The sequence below is a fragment of the Ptychodera flava genome, chromosome 13 (assembly GCF_041260155.1).
Source record: "Ptychodera flava strain L36383 chromosome 13, AS_Pfla_20210202, whole genome shotgun sequence".
Classification (NCBI taxonomy): Eukaryota; Metazoa; Hemichordata; class Enteropneusta; family Ptychoderidae; genus Ptychodera; species Ptychodera flava.
Window position 1 is genome coordinate 17133964 of NC_091940.1, and position 23616 is coordinate 17157579.

At 41.1% G+C, this 23616-nt stretch overlaps 1 protein-coding gene across 1 annotated transcript; it reads left to right on the forward strand.

The window, feature by feature from the left end:
• Positions 1-2060: 2060 nt before the first annotated feature.
• On the forward strand, positions 2061-21870 carry LOC139147614 (uncharacterized). Its single transcript, XM_070718764.1, has 4 exons — positions 2061-2256; positions 5524-5928; positions 15005-15121; positions 20733-21870. The coding sequence occupies exons 1-4, from the start codon at positions 2139-2141 to the stop codon at positions 21119-21121; spliced, it is 1029 nt and encodes a 342-aa protein (XP_070574865.1). The 5' UTR covers positions 2061-2138; the 3' UTR covers positions 21122-21870.
• Positions 21871-23616: the final 1746 nt, after the last annotated feature.

A 23616-nucleotide genomic window follows, 5' to 3' on the forward strand; every position in this document is an offset into this window, starting at 1 on the left:
CGGTCTGTATCTCTATCTTTTATCCCGTCTCCCAGTTCCCTCTCTGTCCCTTCCATCTTGTCGTTCGCCTCTCCGTCTATGTCGTTTTGTCTGGCTTTCCCTGTGGTTCTTAGGGATGCTGTGATAATTTTTCGTTCACATTGTCTTGATAGGAAAAAATATAGATGTCTTGCTCTGTTGTCCACTATAATCGCAACGTTGGTGGCACTGTTATGCAACCCATCCAGGACAAGAATGTATTTATTTATTCAGCAATTGTTAGAAAACACGACATGACAAGGACACGGCGGTAAAGCTTTCGCTTTTTTTTGTGTCGGCTCGTCAGGCGAGCGGCTAGCTGACTCAGGACTCTCGGTAAGTTTGCCAACGACGTCTGCGCGTTTTCTATAAACAAGCATGTCCTGCCTTGCAACCCACAATGTCAAACAGAAACCTACGTGCTACGATATTCAGCGCCCGTCACGATCGGTTCGTCATTACAATATGCTGTGACGCATAGAAACGACACCCAGATGAAACTCGGTTGTGGAAGCGCGCTAATCAATCAGACAAAGAAAGGAAAAGAAAAAAAAACATTCGTTGCTATCGCCAGCAACAACGGACATAAAAAGATGATCTGCTCTTACCAGTCATTGACATAGGATATCAATTTCACTCTGGGATAAAAATAACAAGGAACAGAATGTCTAGATATGTACTCAAAATCGCCCTTTTTTAAAATAAAAATACCTATCATAATATATATATATATATATATATATATATATATATATATATATTGTGTGTGTATATGAGACTGTAAATGCCGACGATCAACGATTCCTATCAATTGGTGATTAGCTGGACAGCGAAATTTCTAGTAATATTATGGCAATAGGAGCTACTAATTACTGTTATGGGCATTATCCAAAAATAAAAATGAGCAAATTTCAAAATCTACAAAAATCGGAAGGTATATTAAAAGCAATATATATATATATATATATTATATATATATATTATATATATATATATATATATATATATATATATATTATATATAATATTATATATATATATATATATATATATATATATATATATATATATATATATATATATAAAGTAATTCCAACGACATAAACAGTGGATGACATTGCATAAATTCTACCTCTTTTTGTGGTCCGACCCACTTCTAACTTCCTGGACTTCGAGACTAAACAGAAAGGGAAGCACGTAGCGAAAGCAACATTGCAGTCCTCACGTTGCGAACGTGAGAGCGGAGACGAGATGTGGCGACCTGCTGAAACGTAACGTATCCGACAGCACGTCTGTTAAAGTTGACCTTTGCAACCGAACGACAGCGGGAGGGACATGGGCTGTACATGACATGTGTACGCTGCGGTGCCAGTCAACCATCCATGCCGGAGCGCAGCAACGAAGCCTGCGGTGAATTTTATAGGTATGGTCCACTCAGGGCAGTGCGATCACCCTGATATGTTAACATTGACAAATTTGTACATGAGAACTAACTATGTTTTCGAGGAAGGAAACACGGCAGTGGATTTTTTAATTGTGATTTCTTTTTTTCTTTTGTTTTGAGTTGCTCTGAAAGCTGTGAATACGGTTTCATGAGCACTGTTTACGTACCAGCGCAGCCGCTGAGAATGAACGAGCCCCCTTCTGGCAGATCCTGGTCCCCTGCAGTTTTGACTGGCACGGGAACACCAATGCTAATCAAGACGTTTTCGCAAAAGGTTGCGATAAACAGAGACAGTAGAGCCCTTTGCGTGCATATCTGTGGCCAATGGATTGAGCGATACTGGACTCCCATTGGGGCAACAGAAATGACGGGCCGTGCTCGCTGATAATGCTACTCCCTATCCAGGTCCTAATTGCCTCGGAGATTGGCAGCCCATCGGCGCGTAAACGTCAAAACACCAATTGTATTCCGTTCGTGTTTCTGTCGTTTCCTGAGAGAGCACTTTTCACGCAATTAGCGATGACGAGGCAGTGACAGGGACACGCGAACCCATGCGCTGCCCTCCCGGAGGGGGTGAGTCCCCTCGCGGGAACGGCCATTCATTTATGACATCTTTTGTGTGAAACTGTAAAAGCACTGAATACATCATCGCGAGTTACTCATTCTGTACAGGATCATGGCGGCCAACACACTGGCCACTGACAGCAACGACGGAACTGTGTTTTTAGCTTACATTCTCCTAATCTGCCAGGTTTGTTCAGTGCTAACACCTTCAGCGGCAGCCTTCAACGTCAGTAAGTACCTATTTCTGCTACCGGCTTTACGCACGATACTTTGGCCGCTAGCGACTTACTAGCCACCGGAGCTGGTAGTGTACAGTGACCCAAAGCTGTAAATATACAAATCTCGTCGTTTGATTTTCCAAGTGAAATCTGATACGGCAGGCGATTTCAACTTTTCGGACGCCACCGTACCCAAACGTACACCTGTGCTCCGTTTCCAGCGGCATTTCCACCTATTTTCACCGGGACATCGCTTTCAATTTCTGTTGACGTTACTACCGTTACCAATGGTGCAAGTCAAGTGTGACCGGGGTGCGTGGACTGTCCATGTCGATTTCACGGTAGTTTGAGACGCAATGTGTAAAAAGGCGGAGTTTTGTCCTGCTTATACAAACAACTCACTATAGTATGCGTGCAGACGTCTATTCGACTTATTCCCATTCAGTGTTTATCTTTCTGAACTAATTCAGCCCCTGAGCTATTTGCCGTCCAAACATGATTAGCAAAAGAGTTAACCGATTTAAACTGTTGAAGTTCACTCCGCGTTGAGTCAGATTTCAACCTTCGTATTCGGTGCTCGACGCCCGTTCACAACGCCCGACTCAGTCCGTTCCGATGGCATCCTCATTGAAAAATTACATTGCCGTCGCCCGTCGAGAATCAGTGCTGTTGCTATCCTGTATCTAGAACGCTGAGTTTGATAGAATATTCAGAGATAAGGCTGGCAGGATTTCGCTCACAACAGTTTATCTATCTGACATTGACATACAGACACATAAAAGTATGTCAGTGAGAGTTTCTATGGACATGTTGCTTATCGTGATCAGTGAGATACGATCGGCGCTCTCGTCAGCATCGCCGTAGAAAGTATTCTTCCAGAGGTGCTAGGATAATTTTATCGAGGCCTTGGCGGACAAGAAGGCCGTGCGAGGTTTTTTTTCCTTTTTTCGCTTTTGTCGAGCCAACTTATTCAAGTGGATTATTTGTTGTGTGGCGATGCATCGGAGGGGAATGAACGAGGTCGAGTTGTTCACAAGTCAACACGGGCCGATAGTCCCGGACCGAGGAAGAGCGTTGTTCGGATTTAATCAACTGACGCGCAAGTCGTAGCCGACGCCAAAAACAGAACGCAGTCCACGTGTCATTTTCACTTTACTTTTCAATTGCTTGTGTACATTTCATGTTGTCGACTCCAGTGAACCACCTCCGGTAAATCGTAGGGGCGGTCGCGTGGGTGGAGTCGACACTTAGCCAGTTGACAGACAGAACAAACTGCAGTCGCCGAACCCTTTATATGATAATAAACCTTTCTGGCATCGGATTGCATCTCGATCAAGAGATTAAGCACCCAACGGTGTGCATGTACCCTTGTATATTGTGTGTCGTTTTAAAGCGTGGAATATGCATCCGATGCAAATTGTGCATATAACGCGAAAATGAAATTTCCTGCCATTTTAAAGCGCTGAACAGAAAGGTCCACAGTTCCTTCGTCCCATGGCTCTCCCGAGAGGACAAAAGTCAGTGTAATTCTTTTTTTGCTATAGTCGTTGAAAAAAACTATTTCGGTGGTTTTTTTTAGAATTTGAGGGTCTAAAACTGTTCTTAATGAATTTTCTCAAGCAGTGACTTTGGACAAATAAAACATTGAAATCCGAAATTGGCTAAATAAAAAAAAAACCTGACGTCATCGGAAGAGCAAAGTATAAGAACTGCATCGGAGAAGGCCTACAGCTTGATGACTTGTTTATATTAAATACTTCGATGTCCTTACCACCCAATGTCCTCAAATATCAACACTCAGTATGGAGCAGAAACGAAGCCAAAACAATGAACTACCATACCAACAAGTCGAAGAAACAGCTCGCGCTGTAGACATAAGGCTCTGAGAAATTGAATTATAAGGTACTAACACCCGTGAGTGACTCGATGTTCAATCCGGACTTTGAACTCCTTGCGCACAATTATGTGAGCTTCCCAGGCGACTAGCGTGACGCAAGATTTTGTCATTCGTCGCTATGTGAATCACCCACTGAACACTTATGCCCAGCTTGAAAACCTGAACGTGTATGTGATATATATATATATATATATATATATATATATATATATATATATATATATATATATATATATATATATATATATATATATATATATATATAGATATAGCGAGATAGATATACAGGGTACGCATGTGTTGTGTATGAATTTTTGTATGCATGTATGTATTACATACATGCATACATACATACGTGTATATTCACAGTTTATTATTAGTAGCTATATGTGGGCTGATAATTTACTACGGTAAATCCAGAGGTTTGCTTGGTTAGAAAAAAAAGGAACATGTGAAATATTCCGCTTGTTGTGTACAGGGTGCCCGCTCTTCAACATAATAGTAATATACATATGCATTCTGACAAGAAGAGAAACCCGCAGGTACGCGTCCTCCAGTCGAGTAAATTAAGGGCCATTTTCACAACTGTCACTGAATTACCAATTTTGAGGTTGGTTAGCGCCTCCATTTTATCATATTATAAATGCGAACATCCGCCCTTATCTCGCTTAAGCGCTGAGCTAGTTACGCCGCTTCACAGGCAATTGATACCTGCTGGAGCACATCTAAATTTCCAATTCGGAGGCACTGATTTTGAAGAGGAACGAGATTTTTGTCCTCCCCCTTACAATTATCACCGAGTACTCATTACTGACACTTATGAAATCCTAGATCCCAGAGTCGTTGAGACAGTCGCCCTATCGACGTCATGATATTAATCGTGAAGTGTTAGCATATAGGATATCCACATATACTCAAACTTACAATCTTTACTCGGGGAATTCAAGTATCCGATGCAAAAGGCCACTCCCATTGTCAATATCCAAGAATAATTTGAACTGAAATTTTTGTCAATGACATTAGGATCGGTCGCATGGTTTGGCATATATATATATATATATATATATATATATATATAATATATATATATATATATATATATATATATATATATATATATATATATATATATATATATATATATATATATATATATATATATATATATATATATATATATATGCATGTGCTATATGTTTGTGCGTATTTCGATCATGTGCACTTCAAAACCGAAAGGTTATAAACTTCTATCTATCGGGATAACAATAGACGACATTCTTGATAAGTATATTTAAGATATAAATATAATTGCACAGGTACTGAGTAGCAGGACGACTCTAGGCATTATGTTTTCACTCACGGTGTCATACTTTTTTTCCTAGCATACGCCCAAGAAGACATCTATGGCGACTGTTGGCAGTACGTGAGATACAGAGGGGGTAAGGTGTCGTCCCACCCGGGCTACGGCTACTACGCGGACAATGCCGACTGCAAAGTGACGGTGACCACGGACCCGAAAAAGCGCGTCTACGTGCGGTTCGAGTACTTTGACTTGGCCGACTCCACTAACTGCTACCAGGACGAGGTGGTGGTGTACGACGGGAAGACCTTCTTCAGCCCGCTGCTCAGCGGAACCATGCACGGACTGTGCGGCAACGAGCTACCGGTCTACTTGGTCTCGACGGGGAACATTCTGACCGTTCGCTTCATCACAGACAACATTGTGTCGAACAACCGGGGATTTTCTCTTATTTACACGACTATTGTTCCCGAAGAGATACAAACAGGTAGAGTACTTGTTGTCCGTTTCAATTAGAACGTCCACCTATCGATTAGGGCTTTTGAATAAACAAGCCTTCCCCAACGTCTACAATGATCAAGATCTTCAGAAATATCAGCCCTACACAGAGCAGAATGCATTGTAAGGCGTCTCTCTTTCACCCCTTGCCCGGTTGTACCTCAAAACTTAGTCGTTTCTCTGTTTCACCATTCAACGGCTCCCACCCACCCTTTCATGGGTACATCACTGGGTGATCGGTCTGACCAAAAAAAATTGGGGCCTCATGCCTCGAAGTCCCTCAGTAATGTCATTTTATTCATAATCTTTCACATTGGCTGCTAGACAATAGTCTAAGGGACGGACTGGGTCTTTTAGAAATCTCCAGTAGACAAGCTAGAGGACTCGCTATTCAAACGTCCGTCAGGGTGTGCTAAACCGCCAACAAAGGGGACAAAAACCCGCAGCGGTAGGGTGCTTGGTCCGTGAACATTCTTCAAGCCATTCCCAAAGACACATGGAGAGATGAAGAAAAAAAGGGACAAATTACCGGGACTTTATGCTGCAGCACAAAGCCTAAATAAATGAGCTTTTCACTCCCAAAGACTGGCTACAGTAAACCCGACTTGAATATAAAGGAGACCGTTTCAAAGCATAGAAAAAATAATTACCCCGTCTTGTGATCACGTGCGCAGAGGGAAATAACCATGAGTCAAAGTTAGAATACGCATGCGAACTCCTCTCTTCTTATTTAATAAACTTTCTCGGTCAGAGTTTTAAGAAACGTTCCAATAATCGACCGGGACGAGCTCGCTGAAATAAATGACGGCTTCGCAGTTGACTGCGGCTCAGTGCTGTATGATTAAAATGCTACGGACGCAATACGATGCAATGGGGACTACTAGTACCGTTTGTTCAAGCTTCCTCGCGTTTTGCGCAGTCTTTGAAATCTTCTCAGCCGGTGCAACGCGTATATGCACATCATCAAGACGGTGATTTGAGTTGACTTCTCGGGTAATTCCCAGCCGTGCCCCGAAGACCGCGTCAATTACGTTTACCCGCGACGTTGGCGCTTTAATTCTAACGCGCGCTTAATCTGGATTGGCAGGCATTGAGAAGGAGCCGCGGCTACATTTATTAACGTTTGACGGCAGACGTCGGTTTGAATCAAAATTTGCCAGCCCAGCAGCGCTAAATTGACGCACAATTGGTGTCACTTATACATGCCTTCCTCTAAGCGGTGTCGCCGTGTCTTCCGTCAGTTTACATCGGTTTACTTCGGTTTACATCCTTCGTCCTTACGTGTACCGTATGCAATGGTGTCTAACGTACGTCACATACAACCAGAATCGCTCTATACCCGTTCCATTTTGGGCACATTTTCATTTGCTGATGTCAAGAAACTAAAGCATTCAAATCGTTTCAGAAACCGAACACTTGAAACTTAAAAATAAGATTATTTCACTTTTTTCAAGTCAGGATTAATAACAAGGCTGTTCCTTCAGAAGATAATGAGTCTAATGCACTTGACTCAAACTTAACGATATTGGTAGACTCTTCAATTCATTTTAAACATCTTGACATTTTCTATAACGATGTGTAATAGCAAGGCCATGTCAATATTACTTTCACGGTCTTGGAGTCAAATATAGCGGAGTTACCACTCGTATACATTTGAAATCCCTCTTGTCACCTTCTCACCTTTCTGCCTCAGCTTTCACGCTCTCTCAATCCGCCCTCGCTGCACCTTGTTGAGTGATAATATTTATGATAGTCCTTAGTGTGTGCCTCGTTCTCAACCACCGTGACTGAATCTCTGCCCCATTCTTTCCGTCTCCCATCTGTTCTCCGTCACAGTTCGCTGTTTACGTCACGGTGTTTTTCTGGGTAAGCTTCACTCTGCTTCTGCCTCATTTTTTATCCCTCTCACCCACTCAGCTCTGTTTCTCTCTCTCTCCCTCTCCTCTCTCTCTCTCTCTCACTCACTCTCTCTCTCTCTCTCTCTCTCTCTCTCTCTCTCTCTCTCTCTCTCTCTCTCTCTCTCTCCTCTCTCTCTCTCTCTCTCTCTCTCTCTCTCTCTCTGATAACGCGAGAATATCGAATACGTTTTGGCAGGCGAGTAACCAACGTGTCCGGCTGAGAAAGTGTGTCGCTTAATGTGTGCCAAACACAAAATTAAAATAGAACCGTTTGTAGCAGAAAGTTAACCAGAACAATCCGCATACTGAGAGTGATTTTGGAGTAAATTAATATGGAGAAATCCTGAAACGTTAACTGGTCCATGTTTGACCACTACCTTGAACTTGGCTGTCGGTGCGGTCATCGATAACATCTGTCTGGCCCTTGGTTTGTTCTTGAGGGATGTGTCGGTCAAAATGATGGAATTCTGCTCCCGATAGCTCTGAGTACATGGCAAATGCATTGGTATTGTTAAAAGAAGAGCTCATCGTTGGCTAGAAATTTCTTTGATATACGACAATTGAAGGTGACACATCACAAGCTCATCGTTGACTTTACATATTGGAGAACTTAATTTTGATGGACAGCGGTTAACAGGTATCACCTTCCTTTAACATTTTCATTGTGTCGAGCAAAGACTTGTGTGTCTTGGCGTCATAAACGGTATCTAAGTCATTTATTGTATTATGTCGCATGACGGTGTGATAACAAAGATTCGTAGAAGTACAACACGCAGTACATTATCCAGGCAAACGGTCGCTAAAAAAATTCAAAAAAAAATTACACTCTTTTGTGGCTTCCTAACAATTTGCTCTATCTTGATTTAAACTCCCAAGGGCCTTGACCGGGTGGGCCCCAAATTCAAGGTCTTCGTACTTTATCTGTTTTATGTAGAACGAAGCACTGTAATTCACACTTAGGAGTTGTGAGGCAATTTTCCCGCGTACACGATTGCAGGAAAAAAGCGCGGGAATGATAAAGATCGCCTTAGCACAAGGAAAGCAAGTTTCGAGTCTACATTTCATTGTTTTTGTTAGAGAAAGGTTACAGCTGGCTGCCTGAAAGAAAATCGGCTGAATGGTACGAGATAAAATGAAAATATTTGCGCATTATACCCGGTATTATCAACCATGCCAAATGTCAAATTTGTGACATTTCTTTTGAATTCTGAAAGCACTGTATTCAAATTGGAAACTAGTATATGCTGTGATGTTTTCGAAAGGTCGCCCAAACGAATAGGAGAATTAAATTTGCGTCCTCGTTTACTATTTTCGGTCATTTTTTTCTTCAGCCTCAAAAAGTACCCGCAGTTCTCGAACTGCGTGTGTCGCACTGTGCAATCTGCGGTAGCCATGGCGACCTGCGTTGTCGCCATTCATCGTCAACTCGACGCGCACGGAAACCGTTTCAGCCGGAACGACGGGGAGTAAAATGAACGTTTTGCAGACGACCATGCAAACCTTGAACGTCTATTCTATTCAGGTGTTCTGTTCTTTTGACACTAGCTTGTCATGTCAAACTAATATTCAAATGGACATCGTCTGCCCGATTCATTATTGTACTTGGGCCTCAGCCCAAGTACATTTGTTTTCATTCCGTGGGAAAAACTGCAAGGTATAACCATTTCTGGCTGAGACCAGGGAGGGCAAAATGTATTGGCTTCATCTTTCTTGGCATAATAAATGGCGTAATGATGTTAACTGAATGGAAGTGCTGCTCTCAGCCAGTCTTGAATAAGTGAGATGTGAATATAAATGCTTCTCTATCTGAGTTTTTGCCACAAAATCTTCTGAATATAATCAAAATGTGCATCGAAATGCAACAATTAATGCACCCTCCGTTTACTAGGCGATGGCACGACCCTTGCTACACCCACTGGACGAGCCAAAGTGGGAGGGGTAATTTCGGTTTGGTCGAACAGGAGGGCTCGAGACCAGAATTTAACATTTAAACTTGAAACATGTTTAATCACTGACAAGATGTGGATTAGTGTTAATCAAAGAGAAAGTTTGAAAAGGAAAGGTTTTATATCCCGGACACAATGAAAAACATTACGACTGGAAACTGTACCCCCGGTTGAGAATAGTAACGCCCACAGCGATGGAGAACACTTATCCTTGAGCTGAGAAAACCAGACCATCATTTCGAAATAGAGCTGCAGATTCGAGAAGCTCGTTAAAAATAGCTAGGTACACCCCATAAGGGGTGGTTTCGAGTCTTGAGGGCAAATTTCGCCTCCTTCATTTAGAAATCGTACGTTTGTTTTTCCAGGGGAACACATCATTTGACACAAAATTTGCATGAAAAGGGGTCGCCAGTAAGCACGTGGTCAAATCTGGCATAAGAAACAATATGAAATGTTGGGTAAAGCCAGTCCAAAATAAACTGATTTGAACTTTTGTGTTTTGTAATTTATACCACTGCAGTAACATGACTTTTTTTTGACAACATCACACAATGTAATACGTTTTGAAACTGAATACTCCGACGTATTCTGTGTCCCCTTTGCTAAAAAATACGGTATGCCGATTACCATGTAAGGAGATGATGACGTCAAGACAGATTTGTAGTGCGTTTGGTCTTGGATGGTGCATGGTGCACGAAGTTTTGTCGAGGTAGCTTGTGTATTTATTTCCTAAATGGGAGATATTAGGGTCGATCTAAAAGGCCGAAAAATGTTATGATACTCTAAGCGAGCTGAACTCCAATGCGAATGGTTGGATAATTTGGAGGATGTCTAGACTGATCTCGTCTCATTTATTTGGCGGTCAGTATTGAATTTCAACTGCGTCACAAGTTTGTGTCGACGGTCAACGAACGATATTTTAGAAATCTGGAGACATGGCACATCGCAGTTTTATTTTAGTATTTTATATTTTACAAAAGATGTAAGAAGCAATGATTTTGTTGAAAATTCTGAAAAAATATAGGAAGATTTGATCGCGAACACATTTTCACTTGGGGGTCAACTAGCCCTGCGTACGATGCTGTGTGTTCCGCTACAGCTAACCGCCCCGCTCACCACAGCCCTGCAAAGACCCGTACGTTGGGTCGGTGACTTCAAATCCATTTTGGGACTTGACGTAAAAAGCCAAATTACTGCCGAAATTCAGCGTTCTTGGGCCCAAGTCGTATCCCAGCCTACCTCAGCTACTCGATCGCTTCCAAAAATGACAGTCTTTTATTCACTTCTCGTAAATAACCGTCGATGTCGGCAACTCTCTCGCTGGCCCTGCGTACGATGCTGTGTGTTAGCTGTAGCACATAGCATCGTACGCAGGGCTAGGGGTCAACATGGGGTCGCAGCCATGTTGCCTCAAAACTTATTTCTGTCTGCACTCAAAACTCAAAAATGTCGCATATGAACCTGAAAAATCGATGTAATTTTGTCAAACTTCGGCGAAATTTCAGCCTATAGACAAAATTTCATCTAGGTAAGGTAAATTTACTGAAATTTGATCGACAAATAATCCTGAGCTTTGAACGTGACAGCTCGCCTTCTCCGGGAAGTCATGCATCCGGCCACAGTCGCTCGAGAGCTATTCAGCTCTGGGACTATTCGCCCCATAGACGAGTATACAGAAGCGAGAAATACCTCGCTTCTGTATACTCGTCTATGGGGCGAATAGTCCCAGAGCTGAATAGCTCTCGAGCGACTGTGATCCGGCCAGCTGCCCATATGGCCGGGTGCATGAGATTGTTTTCAACAGTCCGGGTCAGCTCCAAAATTGGAGACTCATTATGATAATGTATTCCGGCATTCAGCCAATCATCGACCAGATTACATCATTAATAAAGTACAGGTCACGCTGGGTCACAAATTACCCACCAAGTGTGATCGGCAGTTTTGGGCCGCTTATTAAGCCCCTGTCTTGTGAATTTCGACGAATTTCGACAGTCAACATAATCCACGTGTTCTGCAGAAGGTCATGTCCAACAAGGAGTCCGATTAGTGAACAAATATTCGAAATATTGACGATTCATTTCTACCCCCAGTTTATCGATTTCGCTCAAGTACCGAGAATCATTTTGTGGATGTTCGTCATCTCTATTAGAAATACTGTTATAAAGGTTATTCGTGTAGGTACGCGTATAACACTTTGCAAGAAAGAAGAGCAATGTCAGAGCTTTAAAACGATACCTGTTTTGTAGTTGTCAAACGCAGACTAAAAATGGTACGCGATTTTGAAAATGTGTTGACAGAGTGGCCACACAACTGTTCCCCATACGGTAGAATTTGCATCGCTGCCATCTCAGATACAAATGGGGTATTCTGAACGATCTGTGTAGGTACACGATTTATATTTCGCAGGACTTCAAGCCAGAGTCTAGGAATCACAGCGATATATGGGGTTTGGTTGTCTTAGCCAGAATAAAACTGGTACGCGATTTTGAAATTGTGTTTTGACACAGTGGCCACACAACTGTTCGACATTATGACAGAATACGGCGCGGGAGTTCGACACAGTATGGCGTACGTAACGAAGGACGCATGTGGAGGTTGCCAGGAAATACAATTTTTACTGATGGCGCGCTGGCCGCTGATTGGCTAATGAGAGGGGGAAATATTATGGTATAGCGTCTCCAATTTTGGAGCTGACCCGGACTGTTCAAGCGACGGCGGCAGACCGTACGGGGCTCTGGATATGAACCTACCGCCGGTGTAGCTGTAATTACTGTTGCGTTGTTTTTAATCACCACGGACGAAGTCCGAGGGGACTTATAGGTTTGGTCATGTCCGTGCGTCCGTCCGTCCGTTCACGCCTACAGTACCCAACCCCATACAGATGCACGTCGATTTGTTTCACAATGCTATCAAATTTGGCCGTGTTAGAGGACTTTTTAGTTTACACCTCCATAGACTCCCATGTATAAGGCAGTTCTCCATAGACTCGCATGTATGATGCCAAGAAAAATAAAAATTTAGTTTCTCATCGTATTCATATTGCCTAAAGGATGCAGTGAACAGTTTTTTTGTCCCCACGGATAAAGTCCAGGGGGTTATAGATTGGCTCATATCCGTCAGTGAGTGCATCAGTGAGTCCATCGGTTCACGCAGATATCTCAGACATTTTGACAAAATATCATGTGACCTTGGTGACCTTTGACCTCAAATATACATTATTGTCCATGACTCAGTAACCACAAGTGCTAAACCTTTCATATTTGGTATGATGGGACACCTTATGATGCCACATATTGTACTCCATTAATTATGTGCATATCTAATTATGAGCGAGCCAATAGAGCAAGAGGTCTGATTTCTGGTATATAGGGATGAGTTAACAATATAATTTGTTTGACAAAACTTCACGTGACCTCAATGACCTTTGACCTCAAATATACATATTTGTCCACAACTCAGTAACCACAAGTGCTACACCCTTCATATTTGGTATGAAAGGACACCTTATGACACCATATATTGTACCTCATTAATTATGTGCATATCTTATTTTGAGCGAGCCAATAGAGCTAGAGGTCTGATTTTTGGTATATAGGAATAACTTAGCAATACAATTATTATGACAAAATGTGACGTGACCTCAATGACCTTTGACCTCAAATATATATATTTGTCCACAACTCAGTAACCACAAGTGCTACATCCTTCATATTTGGTATGATAAGACACCTTATGACACCACATATTGTACCTCATTAATTATGCGCATATATAATTTTGAGCGCGCCAATAGAGCTGGAGGTCTGATTTTTGGTATATAGGAATAACTTAGCAATACAATTATTTTGACAAAATGTCACGTGACCTCGATGACCTTTGACCTCAAATATATATATTTGTCCACAACTCAGTAACCACAAGTGCTACACCCTTCATAAATGGTATGATGGGACACCTTATGACACCACATATTGTACCTCATTAATTATGCACATGTCTAATTCTGAGCAAGCCAATAGAGCTGGATGTCCGATTTTTGGTATATAGGGATAACTATAGGGTAGAAATCTAAATATGCCCATCTAAATATTAGACATCTACCATCGAGAACAAAAGAAATTTGCTGTAATTTGAATATTTAAGGAGTTTAAGCAATTCCCGCTATAAATAAAGAACCCCTGCCTCAAACTCCACAAAAGTTGCTAGACATATTTTGCCGTTGTCATGCCATTGCTTCGTTTAATAACCAGTTAATCAAATGCCTCATTGACAGGAGGAAATTCAAGACCATATTTGAATAGTAGTATATATTGTCCTCAAAATTACTCTATCACGGCCCAAGTACTCATTGCCTTCAGCAATACTGCCTTATTTTCATTGATTGCAAGAGTACATGGTTATCGATGACGCTTAGACTTCCCCTCTTTCGCTGATTTCCTTAATCTGCGGAAATTATCAATCCCGCGCTGTGTCAGCGAAGGGCCTGTCAAAATTCATATTTTCTTTTAATTCCCAGAATTTCTGAATCGAGGATCTTGTCGTAAGGATGGCTAACTGCAGCTTAAGTCGTTAGATTAGAATAGAATATTAGATTAGAATGTTGCCAAGTCCAAGTCTTGAGTTCTGTTTTGTCAATCAACTAGGACCAAGGAAAAGATTCAAAATTAATGATATTTTATCAACTGTTGCCGTCTGAGTCCATTGCCAGAGTACATGTTGTCGGCCATTTTGTCGTCTGCTTATCAAATTTGTCACAGGTGTGGCTGGTCTGATTACCTTGTCGTCGTAAGAGACGACGTCGATTGGACTGCTTGCGCGAGGAAAACACTGGATGTATATACAGCCGTAATGATTTTATCATTGAGATAATTGAACAAAAATATAAAAAAAACACACAAAATATTGCAGTTATCGGGACCACTGTCATAACGGCTGACATGACCGCTACCATTTTTACATTCATCATCATCACCACCACCACCACCACCATCATCATCATCATCATCATCATCATCATCATCATCATCATCATCATCATCATCATCATCATCATCATCATCATCATCATCGTTACCACCATTATCACCACCAGTGACTTTAAACATGACAATTGCACCTTTATCAATATTTCTGCCCATAGCCCAGTGGGCTGTATTAACAATTTTTGATGGCTCTTTTTTCGAGAACATTCAAATTTCTTATTTTACTGTTCTCTCAACAGATGAAAACTCCTGCTTCATGTGCGACGACGATTCCTTCTGTATAGATAATAGTCTGAAATGTGACGGTTTGAAAAATTGTGAAGACGGTAGTGACGAGGACGTCGAACTTTGCTACGGTGAGTTTACATTCCCGTTACGTTAGAATGCGCCTGGGGGACGGATGTTCGGACTCTTTTATAATACTTTTATAATACTTTTATAATACTTTTATAATGTTTTTATAATACTTTTTTGATCTACCACTCGTTGGGACTCATTTTGAAGCTCATGGAGTAAATAAAGTTTCAGCGGCTTACTTTTGTTAACATTTTCCCGCGTCGTTTAAACACACATTTTCCGAAATTGAAATCAAAATGGAGTTAACTCTGGGATTGTGACCTTTTTGAATTTCAAATGTCGGTAAATATTGTTTGACTGGTTTCTCAAGAACCAGATTTTTTCACGACGACCCCTGATTTTTATTATTCTTGATACTGAAATGTATTTTATTTCAAGAGGGTTTGAGCAAACGTTTGAGTTTGTCAATTCCTAGGCGCTTACAACTTTATGTAAGTTTCTGAGTACAACAAATCTGTTACTGATTACGGGTGCAGTTGATTCCTTTCGATATCACTTCCGCTGCCCTCCCTGCGCAGGAGTGGGGGAAAAGACTGCATTCCGCGCATTCATTTGTCTTTTCAAATTTTGAAACCAAAATATAGCACCATCGTAGCGAAGCCTCTACAGCCATCTTGTTGATTTCATGGAAACGCAGGTATGCAATGAGAGAGAGAGAGAGAGAGAGAGAGAGAGAGAGAGAGAGAGAGAGATTCTCCTATTTTCAGCCTTCTGCTTTCTATGTTTGAATTGAACAAAAGAAAATCTAGTATTAATCAGTGTAGCGTTTGATTGGCATAACGACTTTAATGATGTTAATGGTTCATTGTCTCTAATTAACCCTACAAAGACAAGAGAATGTAATTTTTTCAAATAGACCTACCATACAATGTGGAAACAATCCAAAATGTAAACTGAAAAAATCTTATGAGAGTTTATTTTTGTTGCAAGCGTGATGTCCATGTTTGTAAGATCTATGGAGATAGAACAACTCATTAAAAAAATTCACTTACCCCTTTCAAAACTTAGTTTCCAAAGCAGTGTTTCTCAAATCCAGTAAACATTTGCATATCATAAAATAATGATATGGGTATTATGCAGCACTCTTTTATGTGAAATAAACCAGTCTGAGATCTTTTTCTCGAGTTCGATCTACATTAATTTTGTTGATTTTTGCAAATGACTTCCGTCTCGGCCCGTGTGTGTGATTTAGACAACTATTGAATCGGACGCTTGAATCAAAACGCTGACTTCTTTGTCCGGGGTCTGGGAGACACGACAGGAACGTGCCTGCTCACAAAAAGACGTTTTAATCCGTTCCTGGGAATCGTCAACGCCGATATAATAGAGAGGAAATTTGACGTAATTCGCGGATGAATACGCCCGACCCGTCGAACTGATATCAACTGACTTTCTTTTCTCCGCGTCGATCTCTCTTGTCGGCCGTGACAAGATAACTATCGCAACGACTGTTCATATTAATCTCTGAAAAGTGATCAAAGTAGACGAGGCGTGTTCGGTGACAGGGAAAACAGAGTGTCAGAGCAAAGGCAGAAATGGCTCTTCAATTACATTGCACGCTTCTCAACGAACAATGATAGGCCAGGCACAACACCACTGTACTTGATAATATGACTTGGCTCAGGAAATATTTTTTGAGGTAATCGACAATAAAATATGTTTATTCGTGGCTGTCGGTGAATGCTCAAAAATGGGATACTTTTTTGTAAGGCTTTCTACCGTCATAGCTTTGGCGGCGTTTCGTAACATATGCGCAAACGTTCAGATTTGTTGCTTTTTATACTCGTAGACTTTGAACGTCTCAGTGGAGAGCCAATTCCAGCATAGATCAATACAGTCGATTATTACCCTCCCTGCGCCGTTATAAAGACCTTGTTCAGTTTTTAATAGGGGAGTAATTGCTGCATATTCTTTTTATTAATGGGTGAAAGGTAGGCGATCTCAAGTTCAGCTGAAGTTCAAATAATACTTTGTACTTGAATTGACTCATGCAATGTATATATATATATATATATATATATATATATATATATATATATATATATATATATATATATATATATATATAAGTAGTCTGAAGATTGCAGAATGCATGAAACTTAAGTAACAGATATCATTTCTTTGTACTTGAAGTAATTTGTGTTATTATTTATAACGCTCTGCTTACCGCATCGAGCACTGTAATTTTCCCACGGGGACATCTGTATACTTCGAGATATATATATATATATATATATATATATATATATATATATATATATATATATATATATATAATATATATATATATATATATATATATATATATGAAACTCCTGAAGGCACTGTCCCACGCTTCGGAGCTTGCAGCTTTTCTATTTCAATGCAGTTTCTAGGCTCGCGCCGCTCCGTTTGCCCAGAAAGCAAAAAACGGCAAGCACTGCAACCGGAGGAATCGGTCTGAGTCGGTGTTCGTTGTCGATGTTCACGACATATACAGGTGCGATGGGATCGAGGAACGTCGCGAAGAAATGCTCCAGATGTTCAAAAGTGTTTTATAAATCGTATCTTAGTGTATTGCACTCAAGCATGTCATTGACGGGTTTATTCTTGAGAAGTGCGTTGATGTATCCTCTTAAAGTATAACACAGGGAGACATTTTAATTGCCTTCGCGTGGCAAATTTTAAGAATATAATCCGTTACGTAACAGTCCTTTCAAGCCAAAGAAGAAGGGGGAAAAATCTGAGAAAATTTAAAATGCAAATTCATAAAAAAATCATTAAGGTTTTATATGTACACTGCAACCTCAAAAAAGAGATACGCGTTCGAGCGTTAAAAGAAGCGTACTTAATTGTCCGACGTAGTTCGCCAAGCCATGTATCGATTTCACGCTTTCTTGCCCGTTATTCCGATCGAATAAAGAAAAAACGCACCGGCGTGAAATTGCCTAACCTCCTTGTATCTCAACTGATGGGATTTCCAGGGCCTATTGACGGTTCGAAACAATATATCAGGCGCGTGCTGGATCATTGTTCTTGATCTGTTATCGTTTGCTTGTGTGCCTTACACGATTAAAACCAATGAGGCGTGGGCAAGGAGGAGATGGGATTGTTTTCCATCAACCTGTCCGTGATTTTTCTCTCCCAACACGTTTCGTTGACGTAACCAGGGCTGCGTGTATTTTAACACGGCTCCTTCAAAATATCGCCTCGTCGAGCGGGCACTGATAATGTTTTTTTTTCTCCATTTGTGATACTCTTAGATAATAGTTCGTTGTATAGGCCAAGGTTTTAACGCTCCTGCCCATACCCTTGCTGATCATAAAAATTAGGAACATAACGGTACGCTTTATTAGTATGTCATCCTCAGCTCTACTCCAGCCGTCCTAGTGAATAATTAGTGCGTGTCATATATAATTCTTATCTAACACAATGTCGCTAAGCTCCCTCGACCGTCTGTTTATTGGTTTCTTCCCAGGAGTTACCGCACCGGTTACTATGTACTACGTGCATTTTGGTATGAATAAACAAAAAATATCTCTCTCTTCTGGTAAGTCAGGCAGTTTCTACCCAGTGATTGGATTAAAATTACCCACGCAATATTGACGAGAATATTCCGGTACGTTGATATCGGTAATAACGCGGAATGCGCCCTGCTAATGATCTATTTGTTGCCATGGGTATGGTGTCCACTGCAGCTGTCTATCTGACGTCTCTCCGAACCTCTTAACAAATTCTTTTCTTGGGGTGCCTTTTGTCTCTTCATTATCGTATTGTGGCGCAATCGACTGAGTATTGTCCGCCGAGTGGTACTGGTAACGCCCGATGTCGATACGAAAACAAAGGACGTCAATGGGGAAATGGCGATGTCACTGTCACCAATCGCGCTTTCTGCCCAATGTCACATGCCTCTCTCTGCCCGCGGCCGCCGGTCTCTCCCTGTCGTACACCTTCCCTGCCGTGTTCAGCTAAGACAGGCAGTCCCCGCCACGCTTTGGGCCTGGGCGAAACTATTTATTTTTCCCGATGAACGTCACTTATCGAGCCATACAAATTCAATTAAACACTCTATTAAGCAAATCGAGGTGTATTGACCGTTTTGCCCGACCTGGAAAGCGACGAAGTGAACGCATTGACTGGGGGCCGTTGCAAAGCCTGTCTGTTTCAATAGCAACACCCCGTGTCCAATTGTCAACACCTCATTGTAACTGTCAATATGACCAAAGAACTCGTTTCAGCGAACATTGCTCTACAGTGTCTCAAAACAACTCTCTGCACAAGACGAGTGTTTGTCTGTGAAAATTCGCTTCTAGCTAGATCTATGTGTTACAAGCAGTGTTTATGACACTCAGAAATCATCATAGTGCATTGACTTGGAGCAAACCATTCGAGACTCACGCATCTAGAATGAGTGCATTTCTCTTTTCCTCTTTTCTACTTCTTGTTAAAAAGAAGTGGAATAAGAAGAAGCCAAATCTCTTAGAAGATCAGCATCACACCAGCACTTGTAAGCTATAGAAGCGTCGATGTAGCCACCCCATCTGTTCATGTATTTCTGTTGACGGCGGTGCTTGACTTTTTGTTTATGTAATCCCCTCGTCTTGAAAAGGTTTCCCTGTCCCCTTCATTAGCGCCCGAGTGGTCTCCAAATCCCACGCTAATATATATTTGTATGGCTAATCTTAAATGAGACCTGTCATGTTTTTTTTTACTTTCGAGTAAAAGTTGTTCCCTTTTCTTGTTGCATTCCCGGCGTTCAAAAAATGGCAAACCAGTCGGACTGTTTAACCACTCGGTGAGCACCGTCACTTGTGATTTTAATGGCTCAAGTTTAAGAAAATACATCTTCGAAATCCGAAATGACACTCGAAGCAAGGGATTTCGCAGCTTTTCTTCCAGCGCAGACTTCGTCGAAAGAGCTTCGGCAACGTCCTATCAATTTTTTTAATCGGCTGTATAAAATACAATTTGGCTTTGTCCGTGTTTGTACATACAGCGTAGGAAGGCGCATTATGCATAACGCATTGCGCAGCCTTGTGTTCTGTACATGTAAAGAGAAACTTACAGCAAAAGTGGCATTTTTAGTTTATGATAATTTATTTCATTTACATATTTCTCTTGCGGGATCAATCAGTGGTTATTGAGGATTTTTCATAACCATTGCAATTTAGAGAGTGGGGCCTTGTAATCAATGTTGCACCATCCTTTGTTTGAACTCATACGACAGATTGGAGCTCATGACACGCCAAAGAGTAATACGTGTTTTTTTCACTTTTACTCGTACCAACCGATAAAACCTACATACAAAGGTCTAAACTCTTTCGAAAGGTTGGGGGAATGTGCTCCTTGAAGTTATAAGGTCTGCAGTCAGTAACAAAATAAAAATGCATGAAAGCCATCAAAAGTTACAGCATTCCCTTACTTTGTGAGAGCGCCTGTCTGTGTGTTTGTGTGAGAGAGAGAGAGAGAGAGAGAGAGAGAGAGAGAGAGAGAGAGAGAGAGAGAGAGAGAGAGAGAGAGAGAGAGAGAGAGAGATGCAAACTTAAAGTTTATATTTTAGCTTTTCAAAACAAATGACATAATTCTTGGACATTAAACCATTTAACCGAATGTGTACTGCTTACATTTCAGGTAACCAAAACAGGGATGATTACTCTTCGTTTAGTTGGCTAGCTTGGACAGGAACGATATTCGGGGTGATCGTGGCGTTCGTCGTTGTATTGATTGTGGCCGTCATAGTGGTCATCTGTTGCTGCTGTCGGAATGCCAACCAGCGTGCCAGGAGGCACCAGCACCACTACAACAACAATATGAACGGCTCCATGCACCAGCCGGGCTACGCGGTGCAAATCCAACAGAACGGACGGCAGGGCGGCTACACCGCCTCCTCCGTGTCCAGGTACGGACCTTCTCAAATCACGTCGGGCTATGCTTCTTCCGAGGATGGATACTTCGGCAACAACTCAGTGACATACCACGCAGGTCATCAAACGGTCGTTGCTTTACCGCCGAAAGCGTAGCAGACGACAGAAAATGTCAAGAACTGGTCGAACTTGCTAGGAGAAACCAAAGGGAGCTCTTTCGTTTCGACAAGAAAGCAATGTTTTGGAAAACCCTACTTCAGGACTGGGTTTCGTCGTCAGTTTACCCTTCGAATACGTATACAGATTTCGGTCACCAAGATACCCCTACCCACTGACCTCTTGCGGAGTTTCAATCGATTGTAACCACAGACTCGTTCGTTGCTCTCGCGTTAGATAAATTCACAAGACCAGAAATATTACAGAAAAGAAAAAATCCTCTCCCTTCGCCATTTGCAAGCCTCGGAAAGAACCTTCAGCTTAATGTACGTGCTGAGGAAATGTATATTTCAAAGGAAGTGACGTAAAGGGTTCCCTAAGTCAAAATGGTTGCCTTCTGCAAATTTACTCTTGTTCAGTTCCTCCTAAAGCCTTCACTACGTAAACAGCATATGGTCATTGCTGCTGCGCACGTCTGAGTACGTCAATACTTACACTTGGTCCCATGATCCTTTGCAAATCTGGATGATTCAGCAACCAAAACTGTAAAATCTGCCACCAGCAAAACCGAAACTTTAATAGCACTGTATGGTTGTGAAAGGGCTGTCACTTTATTTACAAAGGTTTGCAAATTTTGGTGTATTATGCATTCAAAGGAAGACGCTTTTTGATATGAAGTCGACTGCAGCTTGAATTCATCTGGACAATTGTGCATAAATTTGGATCGTGTTAAAAAAGAAAACGTTCAAGACTGGGAGTCTGAAGTCATATGACCTCACAAGGGTCAATCAAATACACCTAAAGGTTTTCTAAAAAAATATGCGTCTTTTTATCAGTTTGGCATTCCTACCAGCATTACATATTGCTGGTATACATTTTAGACAATGAACAGGTCAGCTCCGTAAAATGCTTTAAACATGATTTCACATTATGAAAATATGCAAGTAATGGGTTAAACGGGGAATTTCCAATATCCCACGGTACAAACAAAACCACGTGAGCTAACATAGAAATACGTGTATTTTCATACACGATTGTTCACAACGGTTTGTTGGTACCGGTATCACGTGATCTGTTGCACCGGTAGCAAAACTTTTGTCTGACTTAAATAATGTTAGGCACATGGTGATTTCTATTCCAAGGTATAATAGGCACGATATTTTACATGTGCTCGATCAAACAGACGCCTCGCGTAATACTGAGTTTCCTTTTTGAAGCAGACAGTAGTTTTTTTTTGTAGAAAAGGTCAAAATTACCGTTTTGGAGAACGCTTATGATATAATTTTCAATGTTTAATGACAATAATGACAATATGATCAGAACTTCTGGTGCAAGCTATGGAAATGAAAGATAGCAAAGCTTACATTCTTGTTCTTCAACGCACAAATACAATTATACTAGTATCCTTGCGACAGACGAAATCTGTAGACTATTAAATGGAAGGGACTTTCTGACCTTTCTCGTCAATGATTTATTTATTTTCCGGAAAGCATGACTAGTACATCATTATTTTTGCCAGAGGACAAACTTACAAAGAAAGAAACAAGTTTTTCGAAGGAAAAGGGGACTATTTTGAAAAACAGCGACAATTTGAGTATCGCCTCATTATGACACAATTTGTGTAAGCATATTATAACATGATGAGTCGACGGTTGAGGAAAAATCAACAAATTCAAAGTCAAAAAGAAAACCATGACGGCATTTATTTTAAGTCAATCATTTTTAGGTCACAAATGGCACCACCATACAATCATATTTAGTTAATTTATAGCTGTAAATATACACACGGTAAGGGCTATAGTGGAGGGCCACAAAACTCCATCACAATTCGAGTGGATAACTCTTGTACTTTTAAACCGCTAGGCGCTCTCATCACGCAAGCAATCATTACGAAAATGCACTGACAACGTAAAAGGGCCAGTTTTAAATGGAGGGCTAAGTTGAGCACTCCCCATTCAGAAAGAAAACAACGCTTTTTTATCATTGACTGATTGCGACAAGTGAAATGATCGTGCAAGCAGAGTACTTTTCTGACCGTATCCCAGAATTTGTATTTTTGTATCGTTTTTGTTGTTTTCAAGCCTGACAAAGAAAAAATACAATCAGGCCGAAAGCTGAGTCTTGACTGAAGATTATGTTTCTATGGTAATTGATTTATATTTGAAATTTCCTAGATATAATATATTGTGGATAATTATATTACCCAGTACCGCTCCTTCTGAGTTCTGTAACATTGTATATTTGTTTCGTTGCATATTTTTCTCGAAAAGAGCCTTTACCTTCCAGTAATGTACAGGTTGGTTATTTGCCATTCGCTTGCATTTTCACCAGTTGCCCCAATTCACAGGGATATGTTATGGACGGATATACGTCACCGAGTTTTGTATATTTTCTATGCAGATTTATAGAACCGGAAACGACTCCGTTGTAGTTCATATTATAACACACGTTTTGTAGTTGCCCGGATGTGAAGGGATGCACTGGCGATTATTTGA

Coding starts and splice junctions, on each gene's coding strand:
- LOC139147614 (XM_070718764.1), top strand. CDS start 2,139: ATGGCGGCCAACACACTGGCCACTGACAGCAACGACGGAACTGTGTTT. Junction 2,257..5,523: donor AGCGGCAGCCTTCAACGTCA/GTAAGTACCTAT, acceptor TTTTTTTCCTAG/CATACGCCCAAGAAGACATC. Junction 15,122..20,732: donor GGACGTCGAACTTTGCTACG/GTGAGTTTACAT, acceptor CTTACATTTCAG/GTAACCAAAACAGGGATGAT.